The following is a 25,526-nucleotide window of genomic DNA, read 5'->3' as shown; positions in this document are numbered from 1 at the left end:
GGAGTTAGCAAACATGAGAGCTGTGGAAAGAGTGCCAACAGCAGAACAAGGAAAGGGTTCTACTCCAGACTATTCCTAGTTCCAAGAAAGGAAAAAGTTGGAGACCAATTCTACCTGTCCACCTTAAATACATACATCATTGTCCCAAAATTCAAAATGCTGACCCTACAGCAACTTCTTCCCATGCTGGGCAAGGAGTCTTGGCTGGTAACTCTAGATCTCAAGGAGGCATACCTGCACGTCCCCATTCGACCAATCTGCAGAAGATACCTCAGATTTCTTGCAGGATCAGACCACTATCAATTCTCAGCATTGCCCTTTGGCTTATCTACTGCGGCCAGAGTATTCACAAAATGCCTGGCATCAGTAATCGCGCATTGCAGACTACAGGGAATTCAAATTTACCCATACCTGGACGACTGCCTGCTACAAGGGGACAACAAAAGCAAGCTGACAACAGATTTACAAAGGGTCATTTACTTGCTACAAGGACTGGGATACACAGTCAATTTACAAAAGTTAAGGCTGATACCATCCCAAACAAGGACATTCTTGGGCGAATTGGACACAGTACAACAAATGGCATTCCTGACTACAGAAAAACAAAAAGAACTTCCTCTTTACTTCTTGGCACTAACAAAACTGAACAAGTTAACAGCAAGAAAAGTTCTGCATGCCTTGGGCTTCATGGCATCATGCATAGTCTTGGTCCCATTTGCCAGACTACATATGAGGAAACTACAGTGGTACCTAAAGAATTTATGGTCCCAACACAGACACAATCTAGAAACAGAAATCCCACTAATTCCATGCGTAAAACAGGAGTTCCTATGGTGGGCTCAGGCATGCCAGTCAAACCCAGGCCTACCCTTTCAGATGTCAACCAAGCCAGACCATCACAACAGACGCTTCAGACCTAGGATGGGGGGCCCACATGCTGGACAAATGCGTGCAAGGATTGTGGACACAGGATCAACTTCACCTGCACATCAATCTAAAAGAAATGCTGGCAGTAAAACTGGCAATCCAAAAGTTCAAACCATTTCTCAAAGAGGGCCAGTTGATGATAAGGACAGACAACACCACAGTCATGTGGTACATCAACAAACAGGGAGGCACTCATTCATACCCCCTATGCAGACTGACCTTGGAGCTGTGGACCCTGGCACTCAGCTACAACATTCAGTTACAGGCAATATTTGTACCGGGAAAAGACAATACTCTAGCAGACATATTAAGCAGAACCACTTCGGATGCCCACGAATGGAAGCTGCACCCGGACATCTTCAAGACCATCTCAAAGAAATGGGGAATGCCACAGATAGACCTATTCGCATCACCTCTCAATCACCAGCTCAAAAAATTCTGCACAATTACATTCCACCCACTAGCATGGAAAGTGGACTCACTCTCCTTCAACTGGAAAGGCCTAACAGCATATGCATTCCCACCTCTTCCTTTGATACACAAGGTACTACTAAAATCAAGGAAGAACGTCCAAGGATAATCCTGATAGCTCCAAACTGGCCAAGACAACACTGGTACCCACTACTGAAGAGCATGTCTCGGAACAAAATGTGGCCAATACCTCTGATGCCTTTGATGTTAACTCAGAACAACTACAGCATCATACATCCAAACCTAAAAACGCTGCAACTGACTGCATGGAACATCACATAGCAGCAGCTAATCCAGAACTTTCCCAAAGAGTTAAAGACATTATTCTTGAAGCACGCAGACCTTCAACAAGAAGGAACTATGCTGGAAAATGGAAAAGGTTTGTCATTTGGAGTGGAAAGAGGAAAAGATGTGTCAAACATAGATATGCCTAACATTCTGGAGTATCTGGCGAGCTTCTTCATTCAGGCCTGTCCTACTCCTCCATCAAGATACATGCATCAGCTATTTCAGCAGAATACAGCTTTGATCCACCTGTTTTTTCGCACCCTTTGCTCAGGCAGTTCCTCAGAGGAATCAAGAATGTAAAACCTCCAAGGAAACCACCATTACCAGCTTGGGATTTAAACTTTGTGCTAGAAAAATTGACACTATCACCCTTTGAACCAGCAGCAACAGCAGACCTACAACACCTGTCATGGAAAACTGCTTTCCTACTGGCAATTACTTCAGCAAGGAGGGTTTCAGAACTACAGGCCTTAATGGCAGTGCAACCCTTCCTAATCTTCCACCAAGATAGTGTCCATGAGGACTAATCCTACATTTATGCCCAAGGTGGTATCCAGAGTGTCTTTAAACCAGGCAATCCACCTACCTACCTTCTTTCCCAACCCACAAAACAGAGGGAAAGAATACTGCATACCTTGATGTACATAGACAGCTACGCTACTACTTGGACAGAACAAAAATAGCAGAAAGACTGACCAACTTTTGTAGCCTATGCAACAGGAAGGGAAGGAAAAGCTATTTCCAAACAGACAATCTCCAAATGGATAGGAAATTGCATACGATACTGTTACTCCTTCCATGGAAAACCAATTCCACAGAACATAAGACCTCATTCTACAAGGGCAACAGCCACTACCACAGCCTTCTTACGAGGAGTGGCAACCAAAGACATTATTGAGGCGGCTACTTGGACCTCCGTGCATACATTTGCCAAGCATTATAATTTGCCTCTATATTCCAGATCCCGAGCAGGGTTTGCCACTGCTGTACTGCAAGGGATCCTAAACACACCATAATCTACTTTTATCCTCCTCCCTAGTTGGCTATGGTATTCTACCCACTTGTTATGACTGCAGATGCATCCATGAAGGACATAGTACAGTTTTGTACCTACCATAAATGTAGATGTCTGAACTGGATAGCATCTGCAGTCAGGATTACCCTCCCTCCTTCCCCTCTGTGGTACTCCTAGGGTGTTTACCCTCCTAATAGCTAGCTGTTGGGGGGGAGTCTTTTATGGTGTATTTGTTTGTATATATGTACATATATGCTTATTGTTGTGTTTACCTCTATCTATTTGGAAACATTGGCATCTATCCAAATTTTAGCCTGCAAGAGGGCTACTGGCATCTGGGGCAAGAAACACTGAGGAAAATGGCGTCGGCTGATGCTTTTATACCCGAAGACCAACAGAGATGACGTCGGGTGGAGTGCGACATCAGCCGAAGCCGGACCCGGACTTTGGAATCCGGCCGACTGCAGGGCTGCCTGACGACAGGACAACCCACTTGTTATGACTGCAGATGCTATCCAGTTCGGACATCTACATTTATGGTAGGTACAAAACTGTACTTTCTTCCCTTGGGCCTTCAGGCCTCTTTTCCTTCCCTAGTGGAGAGTGTATGTTATTTTTCTCTTAAAACCTAGTTAGTGGTTTATTATATATTTTAATTAGACAGGGTGTAATTAGTGTGTTTGTAACTGTGTGTGTGATTACACCTGTAGTTATGTCTAAAGAAGCAAAGGTCTCCGGATTCAAGAAGTGTGATGCGTGCTGTCAGAAAATGTCTCTGACAGACGCTCACACTTCTTGTGTCTACTGTCTGGGACCTTTGCACCTGCAGGACTCCTGTGCTGTGTGCCATGGCTTCAGCCCCAGGGTCCTGCAGGAAAGAAAAAATAAATTGATTTTAAGGGGCTTACTCAAGCCAGAGGATTCCCTTTCTGTTTCTACAGGGAAGCCCTCTAAGGCATCTAGGTCTTCGGCTCCGACAACTGAGCTGAGACCTAAGGTTTCTAAACCTTTGCCTACATCGGCTCCGGCTGGAGCCGGTGAGTCTCAGTCCACAGTTTCTGTGGTTCCCTCGGCTCCGGCTGGAGCCGAGGTATTAGAAGTTCCCGTGTTGGCTCCGACCAGACCTTCGGAGCCGACAACTAGGAAGAGGTCCAGGTCACCATCTCTTGGCTCCGTTCATTCGGCTCCAGGATCTCCCCTGCTGTCTGAACGGAGCCAAAGATCTCACTCCTCTAGGTCATCGAGGCTGTCGGATCATGACCTTCAGAGGGTAGTGAGTCGACTTCTTAAGTCCGAGGCACTGGCCCAGATGCTTCAGAGCCCGACTCATCAGTCGATGCCTGCCCCGGTCCATCAATATATTCCTCCTTCGACTCTCTTGAGCTCGGAGCCGGGTCGCGTCAGAACCGAGACTGTGATAGCATCGGAGCCGATACATTTGTCTTTGGCTCCGTCGTCGGCTCCGATTTCTTCCTTGGAAGAATCTCGGCGCTGGACTTCCCTCGTCGGCTCCGAGGGGGTGAGTGGCATCGGACCCTTGTCCGACCCCCCTCTCCCTCGGTGCTTCGGGCTGGTGAGTTCGGCTCCGACATCGTCCTCGGAGCCATCACTGTCGGTGCCGAGGGAGGTTCTTAGCTTCTCGGAGCGGGGACCTCTGGCTTTGCCTGACAGGGGTGCATTCGAGGTCATGAGGAGTGTGTTAGAGCCTGGCTCTACTCCACAGTCGGCTCCGTCCGCCCCTCCCTCTACGGTGCCTCAGGTCAAGTCGACTCACTCCCTCATCCCGGACCGCAGAGAGCCAGCTCCTCAGGAACCCCCTGTGGGGATTTCATCCTCTTCCGAGGCCTCTCCTGATTTGGCAGAAGAGCCCCCTCGGAAGAGGAAGTGCAAGAGGAAACACATAGACTCACCTGAGTCCATCATGTCTGACACAGATTTGGATGATTCTGAGGGTTCCCCCCGTTCCCCTTCTGAAGATGTCTCATTTGCAGACATACTAGAGATCCTGAAACAGAGGGGAAATTGGCCAGCCCTCAACCCTTCGGAGGATGAATCTGTGTACCTTGAGGCGTTTGGCTCTCGCCCTTCCACCTCCTGGGTGTCTCCCCCCTTTGACCCCCTCATGCAGGTGGTTGCTAAGAAGGCATGGACGGCTCCTGATTCAGTGGACCCCACTCCCAGGAGGCCCTCCAAGTTCATAACGGCACCAGCAGACAAACAGTTCTTAACAAAAGGAGTTTCTGTGGATGCTATGGTGGTAGCTGCTGCCACTAAGAAGGAGCTAGCTGATCCTTCAGTACCTGTCCATCCACCTAACAAGGAATCTAGGTCCATGGACAGGTACGGAAGCGGATGTTCTAGTCAGCGACATTTACCATGCGTTGCTGAACTACCTATGCCACTTTACTCGTCTTCAAAGGGACTTGATCAAGGAAGCGAGTGAAATGTTAAAGGACCCTACAGCTGCGGGTTTTCAAGATAAGATGAATACGCAGCTGGCTACCCTTAACTCCATAACCAACTCCTCCATGCCTTCTCTCTTACGGCTGATGGAGCGAGTAGAGCCGAGGGACAGGTGTGGCCTTGCGTAGGCATGCCTGGATGCGGCTATGTAATTTTGGACCTTCAAGACATCTTTCACTAACTCCCGCTTGATGGATCATCTCTTTGGTCCTCAAGTGAAAGAAACCTTGACTAGGTGCGAAACTGATGGCAAGACTCTTTCTGCCGCCGGAGTCCGTTTTCTACTCCTTCTAGGCCTTACCCCAAAGGCCAGAAAGGTGGAAAGATGTGGTTCCGTAAACAATCTCAAGGGACTTCGCCTGACGCACAGAGTCGTTTCCCGCCAGAGGCAGAGGCGGAATAACAATGGTAGACGCCGCCCTAGGGGCAGGGGTCCGCAGAACCAGGGCAATCGGAAGCCTTCCTGACAAGCCCTTTCAGCATCCCTGAGGTGTTGCCCGACTGCCCATCTTCGGAGGCAGTCGGGAAGATTGTCACTGTACCCAGAAGCCTGGCTATCCCTGACTCAAGACAAATGGGTACAGTCCATCATTTCGAAGGCTATTCTATCCCCTTTCTTCGCATTCCAAATCAATCAAAAAATCCCTTCCAGATGTTCCACCCGTTCAAAGGGATCAAGCGGTTTTGGAGATTTCAAAACTACTTACAAAAAGAGCAATTCAGCCAGTTCCAGCAGACCAGCAAGGATCCGGAATCTACTCAAGGTTCTTTTTAGTTCCAAAGAAAACAGGGGACTGGAGACCAATTTTGGATCTCAGTATTTTGAACAGATCAGTCAAGAAAACAAGATTTCGGATGGTCACGCTGCAATCCATCCTTCCCCTTTTGGGCAAAGGAAACTGGATGTGCTCTATAGACCTTCAGGATGCGTACTATCACATAAAATGAACAGACGCCCAGAAGATTCCTCCGCTTCAGGCTGGGAACCAGTCATTTTCAGTTCAGGGCCCTGCCCTTTGGTCTCACCACTGCCCCCCGGGTGTTTACCAAATGCATGGCAGTGGTAGCTTCTCAACTGAGACGACAAGGATTCCAGGTGTTTCCATATTTGGACGACTGGCTCCTCACAGCTCCCACCAAGCATCTCCTTCTGATGGCCAGGGATTACACTTTTCGCATTTGTCAAAAGTTAGGCATTTCAATAAATTGCGAAAAGTCTGTTTTGTCGCCTTGTCGTACTATTACTTTCATAGGCGCAAATCTAGACACAGTAGACATGTCTGAGACTAACACATCAGAGAATAACAGACATTCACAAACTGGTCTCACTCCTTTTCAACAACAACAGAATCAAAGCCAGATTAGTTCTGAAAGTGTTGGGAATTATGGCGGCCATACCCTGCTTCCATTAGCCAGATTCCATATGCGGATCCTTCAATGGATGCTCTTTACTCAATGGTCATACCAGGAACTTCCAATGTCTCACACCATTATGATCACGCAAGCGTGCAAAAATCATCTCATGTGGTGGATGTCTTCCCCTCAGCTCTTGTTGGGAAGACCCTTTGTTCCACCCTCTCCGGTTGCTACTCTGACAACGGATGTCTCACTGATCGGGTGGGGGGGGGGCATTATCAGGGCAGGACGGTCCAGGGCACATGGCAACCAAACGAATGCCACTTGCACATAAATGTTCTAGAGATGAGAGCAGTGCTTTTAGCGTTGCAAGCCCTTCAAGACTCTCTTCCCTTGGGAACGATTGCAATCCAGACAGACAATATGTCTGTAGTGTGGTACATCAACAAACAAGGCGGAACCAGGTCATACCCCCTGTGTCGAGAAGCACTCAGACTGTGGCAATGGGCGATTTCTTCTCAGCGGTTTCTGATAGCAACGCACATCCCGGAAGTCCAATCAAATTGCGGACAAGTTGAGCAGAGCAATCCTCATGCCTCACGAGTGGTCTCTGAAAGACTCTGTGGTGAGAGAAATTTTCCTCAAGTGGGGTCAGCCTTGCTGCGATCTTCTTGCTACTCCCCAAAACAGCAAGTGCAGAGAATATTTCACTCTATTCCCTTTACCAGACCAACCCAGCAGAGACGCTCTAGTCCAAGTTTGGCCCGGGACTTCTGTATGCATTTCCTCCCTTCCCACTAATCTCTCAAGTGATACAGAAAGCTATCGCTCAGAAGGCCTCATTGATCCTCATTGCTCCTTACTGGCCTCGACAGGTATGGTTCCCCTTTCTACATGAATTTCTTTTGAGCGACCGTGGAATCTGGACCTAGTTCCAGATCTTTTGATCCATCAGTCGGGTCAGTTTCATCGCTCCCTCCCCTCTCTGAACCTCACTGCTTGGTTCCTTCAGTTCCAACCTTAGCCAGGCTTCCTCAATTATCTCACTCTGTTCGAGATATTTTGATAGCTTCCCATAAATCTTCCACTACGAAGATTTATTTGAGTAAGTGGAAACGCTTCACATATTGGGCTCAAGAAAAGGACATAGATCCTTTCACTGCTTCCATCCAATTAGTCCTTGATTTTCTAGCTGAACTCTTCCATGCAGGTTCATCTCCCTCTACTCTTAAAGTTCAATTGGCAGCTATTTCTAACTTTCATGTGGGTATTTCTGAATCTACCTTAATGTCCCACAAGCTTTGCAAAGCCTTTTTGAAAGGAGTTTTTCTTCTCAGACCTCCTATAAGAAATCCTCCTTCTCCTTGGGACCTAAATTTAGTACTTGCTTCTTTGATTCTTCCCCCTTTCGAACCTGCAGTCTCTTGTTCTTTAAAATTGCTATCATGGAAGACTCTTTTTCTGGTAGCTATTACTTCAGCTAGAAGAGTTTCAGAGCTTCAAGCACTCCGCTGTCGACCTCCTTATCTATTGTTTTATAAGGACAGAGTATCCTTACGAACTAACCCGTCCTTTTTGCCTAAGGTGGTCTCGACGTCAAATCTAAACCAAAGCATTGACCTCCCTGTCTTTTTTCCACAATATTCCAATAGGTCTGAACAAAAATTACACTGCCTGGATGTTCATCGTCAATTGAGGTACTACTTGGATAGAACAAAACAGTTCAGAAAATCTGATCAGCTGTTTGTCTCCTATGCGGAAAGCAGAAAGGGACTTTCAGTTTCAAAGGTATCATTATCCAGATGGCTAACATCTTTGATTTCCCTTGTATATGAAATTAGACACCAAAAACTGCCTAATAAACCTAAAGCCCATTCCACCAGAGCTTTGGCTACTTCTTTAGCCTTCCAAGACAGACTGCCTATTGACACCATTTGTGCAGCGGCTACTTGGGCTACTCCTCACACTTTTATTTCTCATTATAAGTTGGATTTAGCTTCTAGGCATAGAGCTAATTTTGGTTCCACTGTTCTCAGGAGTCTGTTCCGTTAGGCCACCCGGGACAAGGTGCTAGGGCGGTCCCATCCAGCAAGAATGAAGGCGAGATAGACAACTTAACATATAGAAGTTATGTTCTTACCATAACGTTCCATGTTAGTTGTCTTCTTCGCCTTCTTCTTGGCGCCACCCTCCTTCCCCGAGCCTGGACAGACCTAGAGGAGTTGTGATTGTGACCTCTCTTTCTACCACCTCTTTCTTAGGCATATGCTATTGTGCATATTTCCCGGTTCAGGATGTAGGTCACCCTTCTTTCTTCCTGTTGTTAGAGGTGGACTCTATTTAGAGTTATTCTTTTACTTTTATAAGCTGGGGTTAGCTTACAAACGAGATCTGAGGTAACTCTCGCCTAGCATTGTGGGATATAAGGGGAGCCTCGAGCCGGTGGAACCAACTCTCGAGCTTTTAGAGTGGCCGAGTCGGAGCCGAGGTCGGCTCCGAACCCATCCAGCAAGAAGAAGGCGAGAAGAAGACAACTAACATGGAACGTTATGGTAAGAACATAACTTCTATTTATTGCACACTGTCTGTCTCTAGCTAAGGCCTGTAATGATCATTTGTGTTTCTACTTCTGAGGCCAACCAAAGTCCCATTTCTTTGACCTAGAGGGGAATCATGATGTGTTCATCTGTCTCAGTTAAACCAGAGGTTGAACATTGAAAGAAAGCCAAGAGACTGCAGTGTTTTCCTTTTAAGCAACCCCTAACACTGTGTTGATGCAAGTTAAGAAGATGCTTTTACACTTGAAGCCTGTTTTTTCTATTTCCCTTTACCCATGTCTAAACCTGTTAATTGGCTCCCCTGTTTCTTCCTGGCCCCATCTCCACTTACTCTAGTCAGAGTGTGAAGGTCATTTCATAGCCTTCTCTTCAGAGATCTTTGTCAAGGAAAGCTCCCACTCCCATTGTGATCAGTCTAGGTGTGGGGAAGCTGATTGAGGTTATGTTGTTGCAGCAAGTCTTGGCTGGTACTTACTTTTGACTGAACACACAGAGCAGCATGAGTGCCCCCCTACCTCTGGCTTCATTGGTCGCCGTATCTTTTAGAATGTCTTTGTTGGCACCAACCTTTCTGGCAAAGACTCCTGCGCACCGTTTCAAAGGGTGTACGGTCATTGGCAATGGATTCTCCCCTTTTGATTCAGCTTCCATTGGACTTTCTTGTTTGCCAAGTGCACTGGCATTGAGGGACTTCAGTGTTTATTTATCCTTTGTTGCCCAGGTCAGTCCTACTAGGCTAGTAGCCTCTCTTTAGGGGAGAACTCGAGGTAGTATTTGTACTACTAGTGGAAATTTGGCCAGGGCATCTGGGAACTTCCCCTACTCTTCACTGAGTAGGACCCACTTTGGAGGAGCACTTCCTGTTTCTGTTCCAGGCACAGAAGCAGCCCAGAGAACAGTGGAGGCAGATGGAGAGCAAAGTAGATGAGTGGTGAAAGAAGTGAAGGAAAAAGCAAATATTGAGTGCAGGATTCTGAGGAAATGTTCCAAAGAAACCTGTTTGGAGATGATTCAGCAAATGATGGATGTATAATTACAACTCTCCAGTTGGGAGGGTTGCAGGATGATTTGCTTAAAGAAATGGTGAAGAAGAGTGAGCCAGAAAATGGAGGAGATGTTTCCTGGAGAGACATTATGAAGAAATTATACAAGGAGGATGCAGAGACGATACTGAAGAAAAGTGGTGAGTTGGAAAGGAGAACGTATGTAGATAAAGTAAATGAAGGCAAGAGTGGAGTAGCAGAAGAAAATGAAAAACGGAAGTATGTGGTGTGAGTCTTTAAGAAGCATAGCAATTGATGAACGTGCATGTATAAATAGCGGGCACGTGTTGTACCTAGTGCCATTTTGAAAGTACAGCCTTAGAATAAGCATGTGAGAATGAATGTAGTTTTGTATTTGTTACCTAAGTTGAAGTTAATAGCTGTAACCATGTTTGTATATAATAAAGCTGCTTGAACAGAACCCACAAAGACTCGTCTATTACATCCAAGACAAGACAACAAGATTAGCGATGTGCTAAGGATTCAAAGCAGACAAAAGAAAAAATGGTATGACGTTTGGGACAATTTAATGGCTCCTTTGGGATTAAAAGCCTGTGAGGTAAGAGCGTTGTATCTTAACAGAAACATTTTGTGACATTATATTTCAGACTGGTTTTGGAAAATTTTCGTAGCGACTATGAAAAAAAAGACTATAAACCCATGGAATCTTTAAGTGATAAAAGGATTTGACTGGGAAACAAAGAAGATTTATGTACCATTTCGAACAGATGTAGAAAGACTTTGAAAGGACATTTGAAAGCTGTATGCAAAGACGTACTGGACATTACAAAAGTTTATGACAAAGGGGCTTTATGGACTGGTGGCTGGGAATGTAGTATTGTGTAAAAATAGGAAAAAAATGTATACATTTTCCAAGCATGATAAATGTGGAGGGGAATATGGGATATTGTAAAATACGGGAAACGACCAAAAACATGTTTTTTGTGGAAAATAAGGACATTTTGATAACTGATAAAAGAAAATGTATTTGTGGGGGCATGGGGAATGATGCAAAAATTGTAAATTGAAATGTTTTAAGTGTAACAAACCTGGACATTTATGGATGGCTTGCAAAAATGACAATAAGAGAAAGGAAAAGAAAATTAACAAAAGGGAAGAAATTTTAGTAGTAGTAGTAGAGATCGAAGTAAAATTTAGATGCGAAAACGAGGACATAGAAGAAGGTTCTGAAATAAGTGAAGAATGACATAAATTGTGAGGTAGTAGAAGGAAAAGAGTTCTCTTGGTAAAAGGCAGAAAGAACATTTAAAATGGGTGGGTGCAAAAGAGGAAACTGATGAAAGAACATTTACAGCTAAAGAGTGGGATTGGCATAATGGTTAAGGTGTTGGACTCACAGACACAAGGTACTGTGTTTGATTCTCACCTTTGGGAAGGAGAATGGTTAGGCTTAGAATGGGCTATTAAGAAAGCTAGCCTAGTAATTGGCAGTAAACTTATGAAACCATGAGTCCAAGGAAAAGGGAAAATGAAAATGATTGCTTTCTGTAAATGTGAATAATTAGAATGTAGTAAGACTAATAGGAATTTTGGAGTGGTGTAATACATGTGATGTAGATCTAATTCGGGTAGAAGACACAAGATTCTTAAATGAAAAAAGATTACAAAAAGAGAAATTGTGGGGAAAGAATCTGGAATTTGGAAAATGAGATGTTCTGGAATAGCTGATTATGTAGAAATACAGTAAAGATATTGGCTGTAACTTTAGCAGAAATGGGAAGATTAACCATTGTAAATTTAAAATTGAAATAGCAAGTATATAGAATTATAACATTATATGCTTATAATTGTAAATAAAGGAAAGCTTATGTCATCAGATTTTAGACTATGTAGTAATAAATATGAATATTATAATAGAAAATGTTAGTTGGGATTTAAGAGGCAAGCGTAAAAAAGGAAGTGTAGAAGCTATAAGATATGGTAAGTTAAAACTTTGGGACAAAAATTCAAGGACTTGCAAATGTATGTATAGAACTGAAATAGATTTTATAGTATCAGAAGGTTTAGTTATGGGAGAAGGATAGGTAGTTGAAACATGATTTTCTGATCATCTTGTAGTCTAGATAGAGATAAAGGAAATTAAAGAATATATAAAAATAGCCAAAGGAATAAATGAGAGCATGGAATGAAGAAAGAATGGGATTAGTAATAGTTATGGAAAGGTCATATTACTATGAGAAAGTTTTATAAAAATTGGTCTGAATGGTGGATGATGTATAAGGAACCATGTATAAATTGTTTTTTATAGTGGCGATGTGAGAAAAGTAGAAAAAGAAAAATATAAAATTTGATAACTATGAATTGGAAGATATCGAACATAATGTTAGAATTGTATGAAAGAAATCAAGACAAACACAAATTGTAAGATGTTATTACAAGGAAAAAGATGTATGGAGTTGCTTAAGCAGATTAGTAAAGGAAGATGGTAGTGCAATGAGAGAAATAAAAATGTAAAGGAGAAATAGAACTCTGGAAAAGACTATGAATAGAGTAGTACAATATGTGACCTTAATTTTATTTAAGATTCTGTTTGCAAGTTAAACAAGGATGGGATGTTACGGACATCTGCTTAGGTTTTCGTGGAATTTTTTTTATTGAAGCAAAACATTTTGGATCTTTTCATCTCCATTTCAAACTATGTGATAAACTACATAAAAGATCAAACTGACTAAAATTAGTGTGTGCATAAAAGTTGGAAATGCATAATCTGAAGAACTTCCATGTATAACTGGTGGGAGCAGCAGCTTTCGATCATAATGTGGCTACTCTGTCCTTATGGAATGTAAATGAATTTACAGGTATAAGCAAAATCTCAGTATTGAATTAAATTAAGTGCAGGGTGCAAATAGCAATGTTACATTAAACACATTTGGATAGAAGTGAATGTGAATTTGACAAAGGATTTCAGGGTGGACATTCAGCAGAATACCAATGATGAAGGAAATGTGAAGCAATACAGATTGCTAGTGAGGTTCCAGTAATGATAGAAGTGAGGAAAAAAAGACAATAGATTTGTAGTAGTAAGGAGATTATTGGCAGGGTAAGAGGATTATTCTGGCATGTAATTATGTTCCTCCTAAAAGTGCTATTACGGAGCTTAATAGAATTTTGGGAGAAATAGTAAGCAGGGAATATTTATTTGTGAGACTGGAACCTGACTGAAGTACTGAGAATGTATCTGGGACATAGAAGGGAAAATAAAACAAAAAAGGTAGATTGCTGAAGAAACTGGCAAAAAGTGTTTGACATGGAAGATGCAAATTCTGTAGTAGGACCACAGACAGAATTTACATATTCCCCAAGGTACGACAACTGAGCTAGAGTTGACTGAAGTACATTTCACAGAAGCAATGTGTATTTAACACTTTGGCACACATCCAGTAACTATTTCAGATTTTAGAGTGCAGAGAAGTAGTGAATGTAAGACACTGGCGCTGTTAAAAAAGAGGGGAATTTAAGGAGTGGGTAGTGGAAATGATTTAAGAGTTCTAAGGGATGATGGAAATATTTTCGGAAGGGTTAGCTAGCAAGTGGTGCAAAATGCAAATGAAGTTTGAAAACATGCTAGAGGGAAGAGTGAAAGACAGAAAATGTAAAAAGACTTACAAGGGTTAACAAATGTTAGTTTTGTAGAATAAGTAGAATCTGATAGAAAAAAAGGAGCAACTCCAGCATGCTGAAGAGAATTTGTGTTAGTTCATAAAGGTTGCTATTAGCAGCTATTTTTGCCGATTCCAGAGCACAAAAACATTTAGCATATCAACTTGGGCAACAGAAAGAGTTTTTGCCTGTGATCAGTGTGGTTTTGTGGGGGGAAAGCAGACATTAGACAGCATTAATAGAAATTATCCAAAAGGAAGCCGAATTTAAGAAAATGACTCTGTTGTTGGGTCTGGTTCAGAAAAAGCATTCAGTAGAGTCAGCTTGGGATACTACGAGTATGGCAGTGGTCACATTTACTTTCCCTGATCGAATAATATGGTTAATTATGAGGATATATGAAAGGTCAGAGGTGAGAATTAAGGTGAGAGGGTTACTCTCTGACAAAGCTGTTGGAACAGAGGAACCAGACAGGTGTGTCATCTTTTTCCTGTCTAATTCTCTCAGTATTTAGAGCCATTGACAAAGAAAATAAGATGAGGATGAAAACAAGTATACAGGTAATCAAGAAAAGTTAGTTTTGTTTGCAGAAGGTATTTTAGTCTTAAATCCAAAAAAGGGCATTTTGTCATTACAGAGCATTTTGAGACAGCTTTGTTTTTTTTTTTTTTGTGGGGGATATAAAATTAATGAAAAAACAAATGCTGTAACAGAACACTATATACCCACACATAAACTGGTTCAGCAATACTTGTACTTATGTTAACATGTTAAACACTATATACCCACACATAAACTGGTTCAGCAATACTTGTACTTATGTTAACATGTTAATATGAAGTATTTAGATGTATAAACTGTGTTTGGGACACACATGCAAGAGAGATGCTGGCTCTAATCGAGCCACTCGATTCTCTAAATCATCTTTAGTCCCCTTGTTCTCCACGTTGTTACCTACAGTGCCACAGTCCTGTGGTACATCAACAAGCAAAGCGTTCTTAACCCCTCTGTAGACTGCCATATTAGCTTGGAATGTAGCTTTACAACACAATTTCACTGTTCAGCCATCCTGCATCCTGCTTGAGCAAAACGGAGTGGCAGACAAACTGAGCAGGGCAAAGGCAGACCCTCATAAATTGAAAATAGATGAGGGGGTCTTAATCCATCTGTGGGGAGTTCAAGTAGATCTCTCTGCCACGTGGATAATTTGAAGGTTTTCAATAAAATTGTAATGGATATGTAGAATGCTTGCTTGCTGCAGTGTCCTTAGCCAGTCTGTACTATACTGGTGATGATGTAATTTAGTATTGCTTCATTGTGCTTGCTGTATGCATAACTGTGTATTTATTGTCTGTTTCCTGTCTGTTATATGTAGATGCCCTAACTGCAATAAATTTAACATTTTTATCATTGCAAAATATTATGATTGCTATCTGCTTTACTGACTTGTGTTTTGATACTTAGCTTCAGGAAGATGAGCTGCGAGATGCAGTGTTACTGCTGTTTGCAAACAAGCAAGATTTACCAAATGCAATGTCCATCAGTGAAATGACAGATAAACTAGGTCTTCAGAGTCTTCGCAACAGAAAAGTAAGAACTTTATGTAGCTGAATAATCATTATTTCAAAAGTTTGGTGAGAAGTACGTACTTGCTGTAACGACAGGTGTGTTTACTAGTCCTTGTGGTTGGGTACATGGATCTTTGTGTTTGGAGAATTGTTGATTTTCATAATGTGATGCCTGTAGAAGAAACTCTGGATTTGAAAACCTCTTTCAGCAGGCAGCATTTTTGACTTTGACTTCAGCTAGGAAACATTAGTTCCAACTTGGATAAATTTCTCGGTATTTCATAGATGCCAGTGCATATGTAACCTGCTATAAGTGGCAGTCCTTCCATCATGTCTCCATTTCAGTGCTTCTGTACCAGATGTTCCCTTATCCTTTTTGTGGTGGTGGAATGTTGGTTTGCTATTATGGGAAAACGTATTCTGGCATATGACTCCTACATGTAATGCATTTTTTCCCTGTATGTGGATCACAACATTGACAGAGGCATGTGCCATGTTCAACACAGCCATTCATTGAGAAAGCAAGATTCATATCATATCCTTGCATTTGCTGAACATAAAAAAATTCTGTAATGATTTTCATTTTAACACCCTTTTTTGATAAAAAGTAAAGGAGGAGCACTTCGTAGATGATTCTTGACACCAAGTAATGTCATGCAGATAGAGAGAGAGGAAAAAATAAAGCCTCATTTTGCCAAGCATCAATTGGCTTGGTGATAGGCCCAGTTCTGGGCAAACACTGGTGGTTTCCTGGCTGGCTGTCATAGCTGGTCTTAACATTGTTGGCCTTGTCTGTTCCTGTAGCAACTATTAACTGGATGCCAGCCACCCAGCAGTCAATGCTGGGCATGTAGTCTTTTGGCATCTTTGGGACTGAAACCTTTGCTACTTTTCATATTATACATTAGCTAACGTCAAGAGTGGCTAATTCTTTCCCTGTCAGTTATATCCCATCTTTTGTATGTTAACGTCGGTGGTGCTTGAAAGGACTGCAGAATGAGGTGACAGTTGGTCTGATGTCTTTGCTGTCCATTCCTAAACTTTCATGTCTCTGATCTGACTTCAGTAACTTTTTCAGACTTTAGGATCTGTGGCTCAGGCCCTGCTCCCTTACCCACAATCCCCTCCTGTCCCCAAAAATGTCCTGTTCCAATGTTGCTGTATTCTACTAGTGGGTTTACCCTTCTGATCTGCTTGTCAAGCCAGGTTTCCAAAGATTTTCAGTCCCTCTTGGTGCATCAGACATCTGACATGGAGACAGGAACGTGGGCCATAAAGGTGACGTCTGCACGCATTAGCCCTCAGAACTTTTCAGCCGCCAGCCGTACGCTAGGTTCCTGCTACTCGCAGATGTCAGATCTGAATCTAAACAAGCTAAGTACCCCATTGGCGATTCTTCCAGTCCTTTTTTTGTATAGTTTATAGTCTGTTCATGTCCGGTAAGAGTAAGTGCAACTGTGGTCGCCAGATTCCCCATAAAGACACCCATGACCAGTGCCTTTTCTGTTTGGGTAGGGAACACGATTATAAGAACTGCGTCATCTGCAAATCGTTCCTCCCAAAGACCCTTCGTCACCATTTACAGGGTCTTAATTTGTACCTTGAGAATCAGCGCTCAGGACGGATTGCGCTAGGTATGGAGACTGGCTCCGACCTGCCAAGGAAGAGGGCCAAGTCCATGCTGCCTACTACTTCCACTGTACCTCTTTCTGCCACTCCTCAGCCTGTAGCAGTCGTCAGCTTGGTTGAGGACCTGGCATCTGCCACAGCAGGTACCTTAGAGGAGGCTGCACAATCTAGAGCAGATGACACATCCAGGGTGGACTTACCTGCGCCTGCTTCAGACACTGGGGGGAGCCAGTGCCTTCGATGGGTGCTTCAGACTCTGCCACCGCCGTTCCACTGATTACCCCTAGGTCTACAGCCAGCCAGATGGCTGCTAGGCCTTCTAAAAAGAAGCAAAAGACTAGTCCTCTTTCTCCAGTGCCTGAATCATTACCCGATTGGCAGGCCTTTAGCCAAAGTTTATACAATGCCTTCATGGCCCTTAGGCCTTCCACTGAAGCTGCTCCTGCTGTTCCATCTGTAAGTCCCAGACCCTCCATCCCTGAAAGGACTGAGTCAGCCAGCAGATGTGGAGGGAGGATTCCCTGTCCTACTCTTCCCAGATCTCATCCCCCCTGTGTTATGGATCTCCTGAGGAAACCTCTGCAGAGCCTGATTCCCCAGTGGAAGACTTAACCTTCAGTGACATTAACTTGATGAGAGTCCACTTTAAGTGGGAATGGTCAGACATGACTGAGCAACAAGAGATTTTATGATCTCATACATATGGATTCTCCTAACCCTTCGCCTATTCCACCTGTTCAGCCTGCCTTTTTGGATGCATTTGCTGCTGCATCCACTAATCCAGATTCCCAACCACCTGCGCCTCGCAGGGCAGATAAATTATACAGGGTCCCTGACACTGACAAATTCTTGCTCAAGTGCCCTCCGGCAGACCCTGCCACTATCTCCATTTCCTCTGACAGGGCATCAAAGCTCCTTCCTTACCACCACTGTCCTCCCTGCAGCTAAGGACAGCAAGGCTATGGAGAGGTGGGTTAAGAAGATTTGCACCTCTGACACCCTAGCTTTTAGGGCAACAAATTACCAGTCTCATATGGCTAAATACTCTTGGTGTGCTGGACAAAGCTTCCAAGGAGTTGAATGACATCCCTGACTGTGCTGCTAAAGCATCCCTGTCTCCCTTGCTAGGGCTGATATCTCAGGTGAACAAGCACTCCATTAGGTGTGGATACAATGCAGCGGACGCTTCAGCTAGGTCAGTTGCATCAGCATCCGTGTTAAGGAGATACTCCTGGCTGCGCCTGCAACCTCCCTGATGACTTCCGAGCCAAACTCCTAGATGCCCCCCTTGACCACTCAGGCCTCTTTGGGGCTAAAGTGGCTGACCCTTTTAAGTCTCTGCATCAAAAAGGGAAGGAACTACAGGACCTCAAGCATCTCCTAGTTTCTCCTATCCCTAAGTTCCAGAGGAGCTGTCCGGCAAAGACTCGATTTATAAGAAAGACCTCCAGGCCTTCAGCCACTACCAGGGCTAGAAGACCACCCCCCCCCTCCCGCCAGAAGACAATCCACTCAGCCCACTAGCCAGAGGACTCCCTTTCCTGACAGGGCAGACTGCCTGCCACATCTCTCCCTCCCACCTTCATCCCTTCCTCTGTCCGCCTGTCTCTCTCTCACTGTCTCCCTACGTGTTCCCTTGTCACATCAGACAAAGTGGGTCCATCCTGTGGGAGGGTTACTTCATGACTTGGTTCTCCCCTCCTCAAAGACTAGCCATGCCACAACCACCTGCATCCCAACTGCCCCTTCTCCATCAGGTCTTAAACAACCTGTTGCTTCAAGGCACCATAGAATCAGCACCCCCTCTTTCTCAAGGGAAAGGAGTCTATTACAGAATATTTCTGGTCCCCAGGAAGGAAGGCCGATTGAGACCCATCTTAGACCTGTTCCACCTCAACCTGTTCTTAAAGGTCCCCTCCTTCAGAATGCTTACCCTACCCACACTCTTTCCCCTCATTCTTCCTCAGGATTTCATGGCAACCCTGGGCATAAAGGAGGCCTACCTCCACATTCCCATAAAGCCTGCATTCAGGAAATATCTCAGATTCCTAGCAGGGTCTTCTCTCTCTCAGTTCTTTGCCTTGCCTTCTGGACTCTCCATTGCCCCAAGGGTATTCACAAAATGCCTGGCCACAGTGATCACCTACTGCAGGACCAAGGGAATACAAATATTCCTGTACCTAGATGACCTATTGGTTCAAGCAGCAGGGAAACCCTCCTTCGTCACATGAAAGACCTCCTGCTGCAGTCTCTAGGGTTCCTGATAAATTTCCCCAAATCCCAACTCAGTCCGGCTCAGGACATTGTCTTCTTGGGATGCAGAATCAGGACAGACATCATGATGGCCTCCCTTCTAAGGGAAAAGGTGATGTCTCTTTTCCACCACCTTCTCTCTGCCCTTCATTCATCAGAACTGTCTGCGAGACAATTCCTAAGACTGCTGGGGTACATGGCAGCCACTATCCCCATGCTACCCCTAGCGAGGTTACACATAATTTCAATGGTACCTTCGCTCAGTGTGGACCCAGCATTCCCACCCCATTGAGTTCAGGGTCTCACTCCTCCCCTGTCTCTGCCAGGAATTGAAATGGTAGCTAGCTCAGGTAGCCCAGAATCCAGGACTACCCCTACAAATGCCTCACCCCTCCCAGACCATTCATATGGATGTCTCAGATCTGGGCTGGGAGGCAGCTCTGCTTCCAAGGATAGTGCAAGGTTTGTGGGACAGACGTACACAAACAAGAGTACATAAATGTCAGGGAAATGAGAGCAATTCTCCTTGCCCTGCAGGCCTTCAAACCTTACCTCCAGCAGGGCCTCCTAAAGATCTTCACAGACAACACCACAGTCATGTTGTACCTCAACAAGCATTGAGGAACCAAGTCCTACCTCCTGTGCAGACTAGCTCTGCAGGTATGGGAGTTGGCTACCTCTCAGGGAATTACCCTCCAGGCACCCTACATTCCGTCCCAGCACAACTCACAGGCATATTCACTAAGCAGAACCAAATCAGACAGCCTTAAATGGATGCTGTCAAGAGATGTTTCTAAATCTGGTCCAAAGGTGGGGTAATCCCCAGGTAGGCCTGTTTGCCTCCTCCACAAACAGAAAACTCCAGAGCTATTGCTCCAGGACGCATGACCCAAAGGCATTACAAACAGATGCCGTCTCAATATCATGGAAGAGGAGATACCTGTATGCATACCCCCTTCCCATTAATTCAGAGTGTCCTACTGAAAATTCAGCAGGACTCTCCAAAAATCTTATTGGTGACTGCCTACTGGCCAAGGCAGCACTGGTTCCCTCTACTTCATCTGTCCAAGGGCAATCACCTCAAGTTACCCCACTCTGTGGATCTACTCGCACAGAACAAGGGGACACAGGTACACCCACAGTGGCAGTCTCTGCACCTCACCCTGTGGCAGATAGGATTCTGATCCCCTTCAGACACATGTACAATGAGGACGTGCTTTCAGTCCTGCAGGAGGCCAGGAAACCCAACACAAGAAAATCCTACATCTCCAAATGGAAAAGGTTTTCTATCTGGTGTCATAAAAGACAGATAGATCTGCTGGACAGTGATATTCCCCTTATTCTGTCTTACCTGTGTGAACTCTTGCAGTCATCTTTGTCCTACTCTTCTCTAAAGGCACACCTGTCTGCCATCTCTGCCTGCGTTGCCTGTGGACCCTCCACTGGCATCCAGACTTGCAGCCAAACTTTTCCTCAAGGGTGTTCTGCACCTAAGACCACCCAGTAAACAGTCTCCCCCTCCCTGGGATCTTAATTGTGTGTTAGAAAAACTCACTTCGGCACCCTTCGAACCAGCTGATAAGGCACCCGTAAAGTTTTGCACATGGAAAACTGTACTGCTAGTAGCTTTGAGCCCAGCCAGAAGGGTCTCAGAGCTTCAATCCCTTGTGGCTACACCCCCTTTTCTGTTTTTTCATATGGACAGGGTCACCCTTAGGACAAACCCTTCCTTCACTCCCAAGGTGGGCAACGACCTTTCCTTAATCAGGCTATCCTCCGGCCTACCTTCTTCTTAACCCACAGGGAGATAGTGAGAGAGTCCATTCCCTGGACATGCACAGACAGCTCGATTTTTTTTTTTTGCATAAAACCAGACCGTTTCACAAATCAGACCAACTGTTTGTCTCCTTTCACCCCAGGGCTCTGGGGAAAGTGGTGGGCAAGCAGACAGTTTCATCCTGGATTTCCAGTGCTATTTCCTTTTGTTACTCACACCAAGGAAAGACCTTACTAGGCAATGCCAGGGCCCATTCCATACGAGCCATGGCCTCTTCTGGAGCCTTCTTTAAAGGCCTAGACATTAATTCCATTCTGGAGGCAGCTACCTGATCCTCTGTACACACCTTCACCAGACACTGCAAACTGGACCATATTTCCAAGGCCAGGGCAGGGTTTGCCGGGGCTGTCCTGCATGGAATCCTGGAGTACTTTTCCAGGCCACCTCCCAATCAACAGTGAGCTTTAGTACTCGCCCACTAGTAGAATACTGCAACATTGGAATAGAAGGACATAGGAAAGTTGTGTAAAATCTTACCATAACTATAGATGTCCTTCTCTTACATGTTGCGGTATTATTTCCCCCCACCTTCCCTCTCATACTCTTGCACTTGCTCTCCTCGGCTTCTGGACAGACTATGCCCTTCAGGACTGGCTCCGTCTGGGGCTTCTATGTTCTGAGGACTGGTGTGTGCAGACGTCACCTTTATGGCCCACATTCCTGCCACCACGTCAAACGTCCAATGCACCAAGAGGGACTGAAAATCTTTGGAAACCTGGCCGGACAACCTGATTGGAAGAAGGGTAAACCCACTAGTAGAATACTGCAACATGAAAGAGAAGAACATCTATGGTTATGGTAAGATTTTACACACCTTTCCTTTACCTTTGATCTCATTTGCTGGTTACAGAATTTGAATGTGATTTGTGGTTCAGGCTAGTGCAATTTTTGATATTTCGTTTATTGGAATACCTTTTCTAATACTTAGACAGTCTCTCTGTTTCATTAATAGTGCCTTCCCTTTCCTCTTTGGTAAGTAGTCTCTCTGTTTCATTAATAGTGCCTTCCCTTTCCTTTTTTCTATCAGTTTTTTTTGTTTGTTTTTTTTAAATATCTTTTTTGTCTAGGCAGTGCTGTTTGACTCAATTTATATAGTATTCTATGATACCATTGTTAGTAAAATTTTCCTGCCTTATACCTTTTTCTCTGTTTTCTGGGTGTATTTTTTGACGGCCACGGTTGTTAGTGTTTTATTTTCTATGTTCTTTTCAAGACTACATCAGAAAAACCTACAACTTTCAAAAAGTGTGCGGCTTGTATTCACACGAAGCCTAACTCTGACTCCCTCTCCAGATGTGTATACTGTTTGGGAGCAGCTTAGTTGAATGAAGATTGCATGGCTTGCACAGCTTTCTGTCATTAAGGCGTGATTGAGTGTCGAAATAAACTGGTACTTAAGGGTCTTATTCCCCCAGTTTTTCAAAATATGCATCTGGAGCTTCCCCTAGAGTAAGAAGTCCTCCAGGAAACACAAGGGGAACAAGAATAGTTGGTGTAGACAAGGGCAAAGAGACATTGAAGTGATCCCCTGATTGTTTTCCAGTATCCGTTTTGTCTTTGGCTCTGGCAGCAAAATCTTCCAAACCTTCAAATCTCACTGTGCTTTTGTATCAGATTCCAGATGTTCTTCGTGTTTCACTGTTGCAGTCATCACATTTGGGTTATCCCTGCCAGGGTAACCCTCAGTCGGCCCGAATATCAGAGGCTTAGTATTTTTGCATCGGTTGCAGTCGCTCCAGGACTGACGGCAGGTCGTCAGTGTTATAAAATAAGGCAGCAGATGCCATTACATCAGTCTTTCTTGCTGAAGAGTCCAAAGCAGAAGCAGTTCACACAAATACCAGTTGGCCACTACCTGGGTTTTTCATTTCTGAATTGAAGTTAGTCTTCTAAAGCTAAGTACCCCGTTGAGGTTTCTTTTTTCTTGCTCTAACCGATGTCAGAAAAAGATAACAAATGTATCGCTTGTGGAAAGTAAATACCACACCGAGACTTTTATTCTTACTGCGCCGCTTGCTTAGGCCCAGACCACGACATCCCCCGCTGTCGCTTTTGTGCCTTGTTCAACACCAGAACTATACGTTGTCAGGCCCTTATTGTAGCTAGATATTTTTGCTCTGTCCTCGAATTCCGATATGCCTTCGGTAAGCCATTCGACAGCAGATTTTCTGAAAAAACATAAGGATAAAGACAGAGACAGACCACACAGGTCCAAAACTGCCGATGACGCTTCTGTTAAGCTAGTCGTCAGTTGTCCAGTTCTCAGTGAGGTGCTTTTGCAGCCCCTTTTACCCGCTTCTGTGGATTTGCAGGCCGCTACCGAGAACCTTTCAGAGTTTGGTATGCCACGAGACTCTTCTTCAACTAAGGATCCTGCGGATGTCTCTACCTTGGATGGGTTCAGAGCTGCTGAGCAGGCACCAGCTTCCGAGGAAGTGCTTCGCACTACCGATACTCGACACAGACCAACGTCTTTCGTGTCTGCAGTTCTTTTGAAAACTACCGAGTTTCTAAGGCCCAGGGTAGAACCACACCCAAAAAACTGACAACGCAAGCTCAGGCACCTGGTTCCTTGCCTCAGTCTCAAATGCTTAAAATGGCAGAAGACCTTATAATGTTTGTCAGAGGAAGCCAGGCTACCCCTTCCAAACGAAAGAGATTTGTCCCCAGTAGTTTTTATCTGAACAGGAGTCCGATGACTCTGATGCATCTGACTATGAAGATGTTCTTCATGTTTCACTGTTGCAGTCATTACATTTGGATTATCTGCCTGCAGGTAGCCCTCAGCCGGCCTGAATATCAAAGTCTTAGATTCCTGTGTCGGATAACGTCTCTTCTTCCATGACATTGGGTCGTCAGGGGTATAAAACATGCAGCCGACGCCATTACATCAGCCTTTCTTGCACGGTGCCCGAAGCAGAAGCAGTTTGCAAGTGCCGGTCGGCTGACTCATGAAGTTTTCGTTTTCAAGTTTCAGAACCGAAGTCTTCAAAAAAGTTAAGTACCCCTTTGGGGATCCTTTTTCTCGCTCTTAACCGATGTCAGTAAAAGTGAACAGTTGCCTTACCTGTGGAAAGCAAATACCTCATAATGATTTTCATTCATACCACATTTCTTGCTTAGGCCCGGACCACAACATCCCTCGCTGTCTGTTTTGTGCCTTATTCAACCCCCGAACTATTCGTCATCTGTCCATTTTCACAGCAAATTATTTTGGTACTCTGTTTAACTATCCAGAAATGGATTCGGTAAGCCATCCGACTACCGATATTCCGAAAAAAACATAAGGATAAAGACAGAGACAGACCTAATAGGTCCAAAACTGCCGACGACGCTTCTATTAAGGTAGTCGCCAGTTCGCCAGTGCTCAGTGAGGCGCTTTCGCTGCCCCTGATGCATAGGATTTCATAGGTTAGTACTAGGCTAACTGCCCTTGCGAGCCATTGTAAGCCTAGCTAATTATCCCTTTTGAGACTCGAACCCTGCACCTTGTCTTTGTAAGGCAAACACCTTAACCACTAGGCCACCCTCCCAATACCCACTATTTCAGATTCGCAGGCGTCTACTGAGACCCATTCGGAGTCCGGTATGCCGCGAGATGTTTCTTCGACTGTGGAACCTGCGGATGTCTCTACCTTGGATGCGTCTGGAGCCGCTGTGCAGGCATGGGCTTCTGAGGGTGTATTCAGGCCTACAGATTTGCATTTTAAACTGACGCCATCTTCTTCATCCAGGCCTAAAACTCGACCCACGCCTAGAAAACCGATGTCCAAACTGCATGGTCAGGTCCATATGCCTAAAAACAAATGCTTAGAATGGCTGAAGACCTTATTACTTTAATTAGGGGAAGCCAGCCTTCCCCCTCTGAGACCTAGAACTGATTTTCCTTCTGATTCTTCTGATCAGGATTCTGAAATCTGTTTCTTCTGATTACCAGAATTAGCCCTTATCTACCTATGAGGATTCTGATGCAGAGGATTCCATTCCCTCTGCTTCCCCTCCAGAAGATTTTTCTTTTGGTGAAACCTTTCACACTTAGGGAGCATTTCCACTGGGAAAGCCAGGATTACTCTGACTCCAAAAAGAGGCTTAGGGAATTCTTACTCCTCCCTCAACACAGGCCTTTAGCTATAACTCCTGCTCTGGACATTGTAGATGATGCCTTCTTGGAATCTAGCCTGTCCCCAGACACTTTACCTCCAGCTCCCAGAAAACCTGACTGGTATTGCAGAGTACCTGACTCTCACAAGTTCATCTTCAAGAATCCTACTGCAGATCCAGAGACCATTTCCCACGGACCAAAGGGCATTAAGGCTACTGCTGCCAAAAATCCTACCCCCTCTGATAGAGATTCTAGGACCTTGGACAGATGGGGTAAGAAGGTATACACTTCTGCAACTTTGGCCATTAGGGCCTTAAATTGCAAATTTCGTATGTTAAAGTATCAGCAGTATGTTATGGGACTACTTAAACAGAAAGTTATGTTGATTCCTGACT

At 44.5% G+C, this 25,526-nt stretch overlaps 1 protein-coding gene across 1 annotated transcript in view; it reads left to right on the top strand.

Annotated features, from left to right (window-relative positions):
- LOC122807765 (ADP-ribosylation factor 4) overlaps positions 1-25,526 on the top strand; it is a 308,752-nt gene that overhangs the window by 232,808 nt on the left and 50,418 nt on the right. The window contains exon 5 of the mRNA XM_044078773.1: positions 15,207-15,332. Within this exon, the coding sequence (XP_043934708.1) occupies positions 15,207-15,332 (126 nt within the window). The remainder of the gene's footprint in view (positions 1-15,206; positions 15,333-25,526) is intronic.

This window comes from Protopterus annectens, chromosome 7.part1, assembly GCF_019279795.1.
Source record: "Protopterus annectens isolate FY-2018-M chromosome 7.part1, PAN1.0, whole genome shotgun sequence".
Classification (NCBI taxonomy): Eukaryota; Metazoa; Chordata; order Ceratodontiformes; family Protopteridae; genus Protopterus; species Protopterus annectens.
Note: the sequence above shows the minus strand (reverse complement) of the source record. Positions and strands in the feature narration are given on the sequence as shown.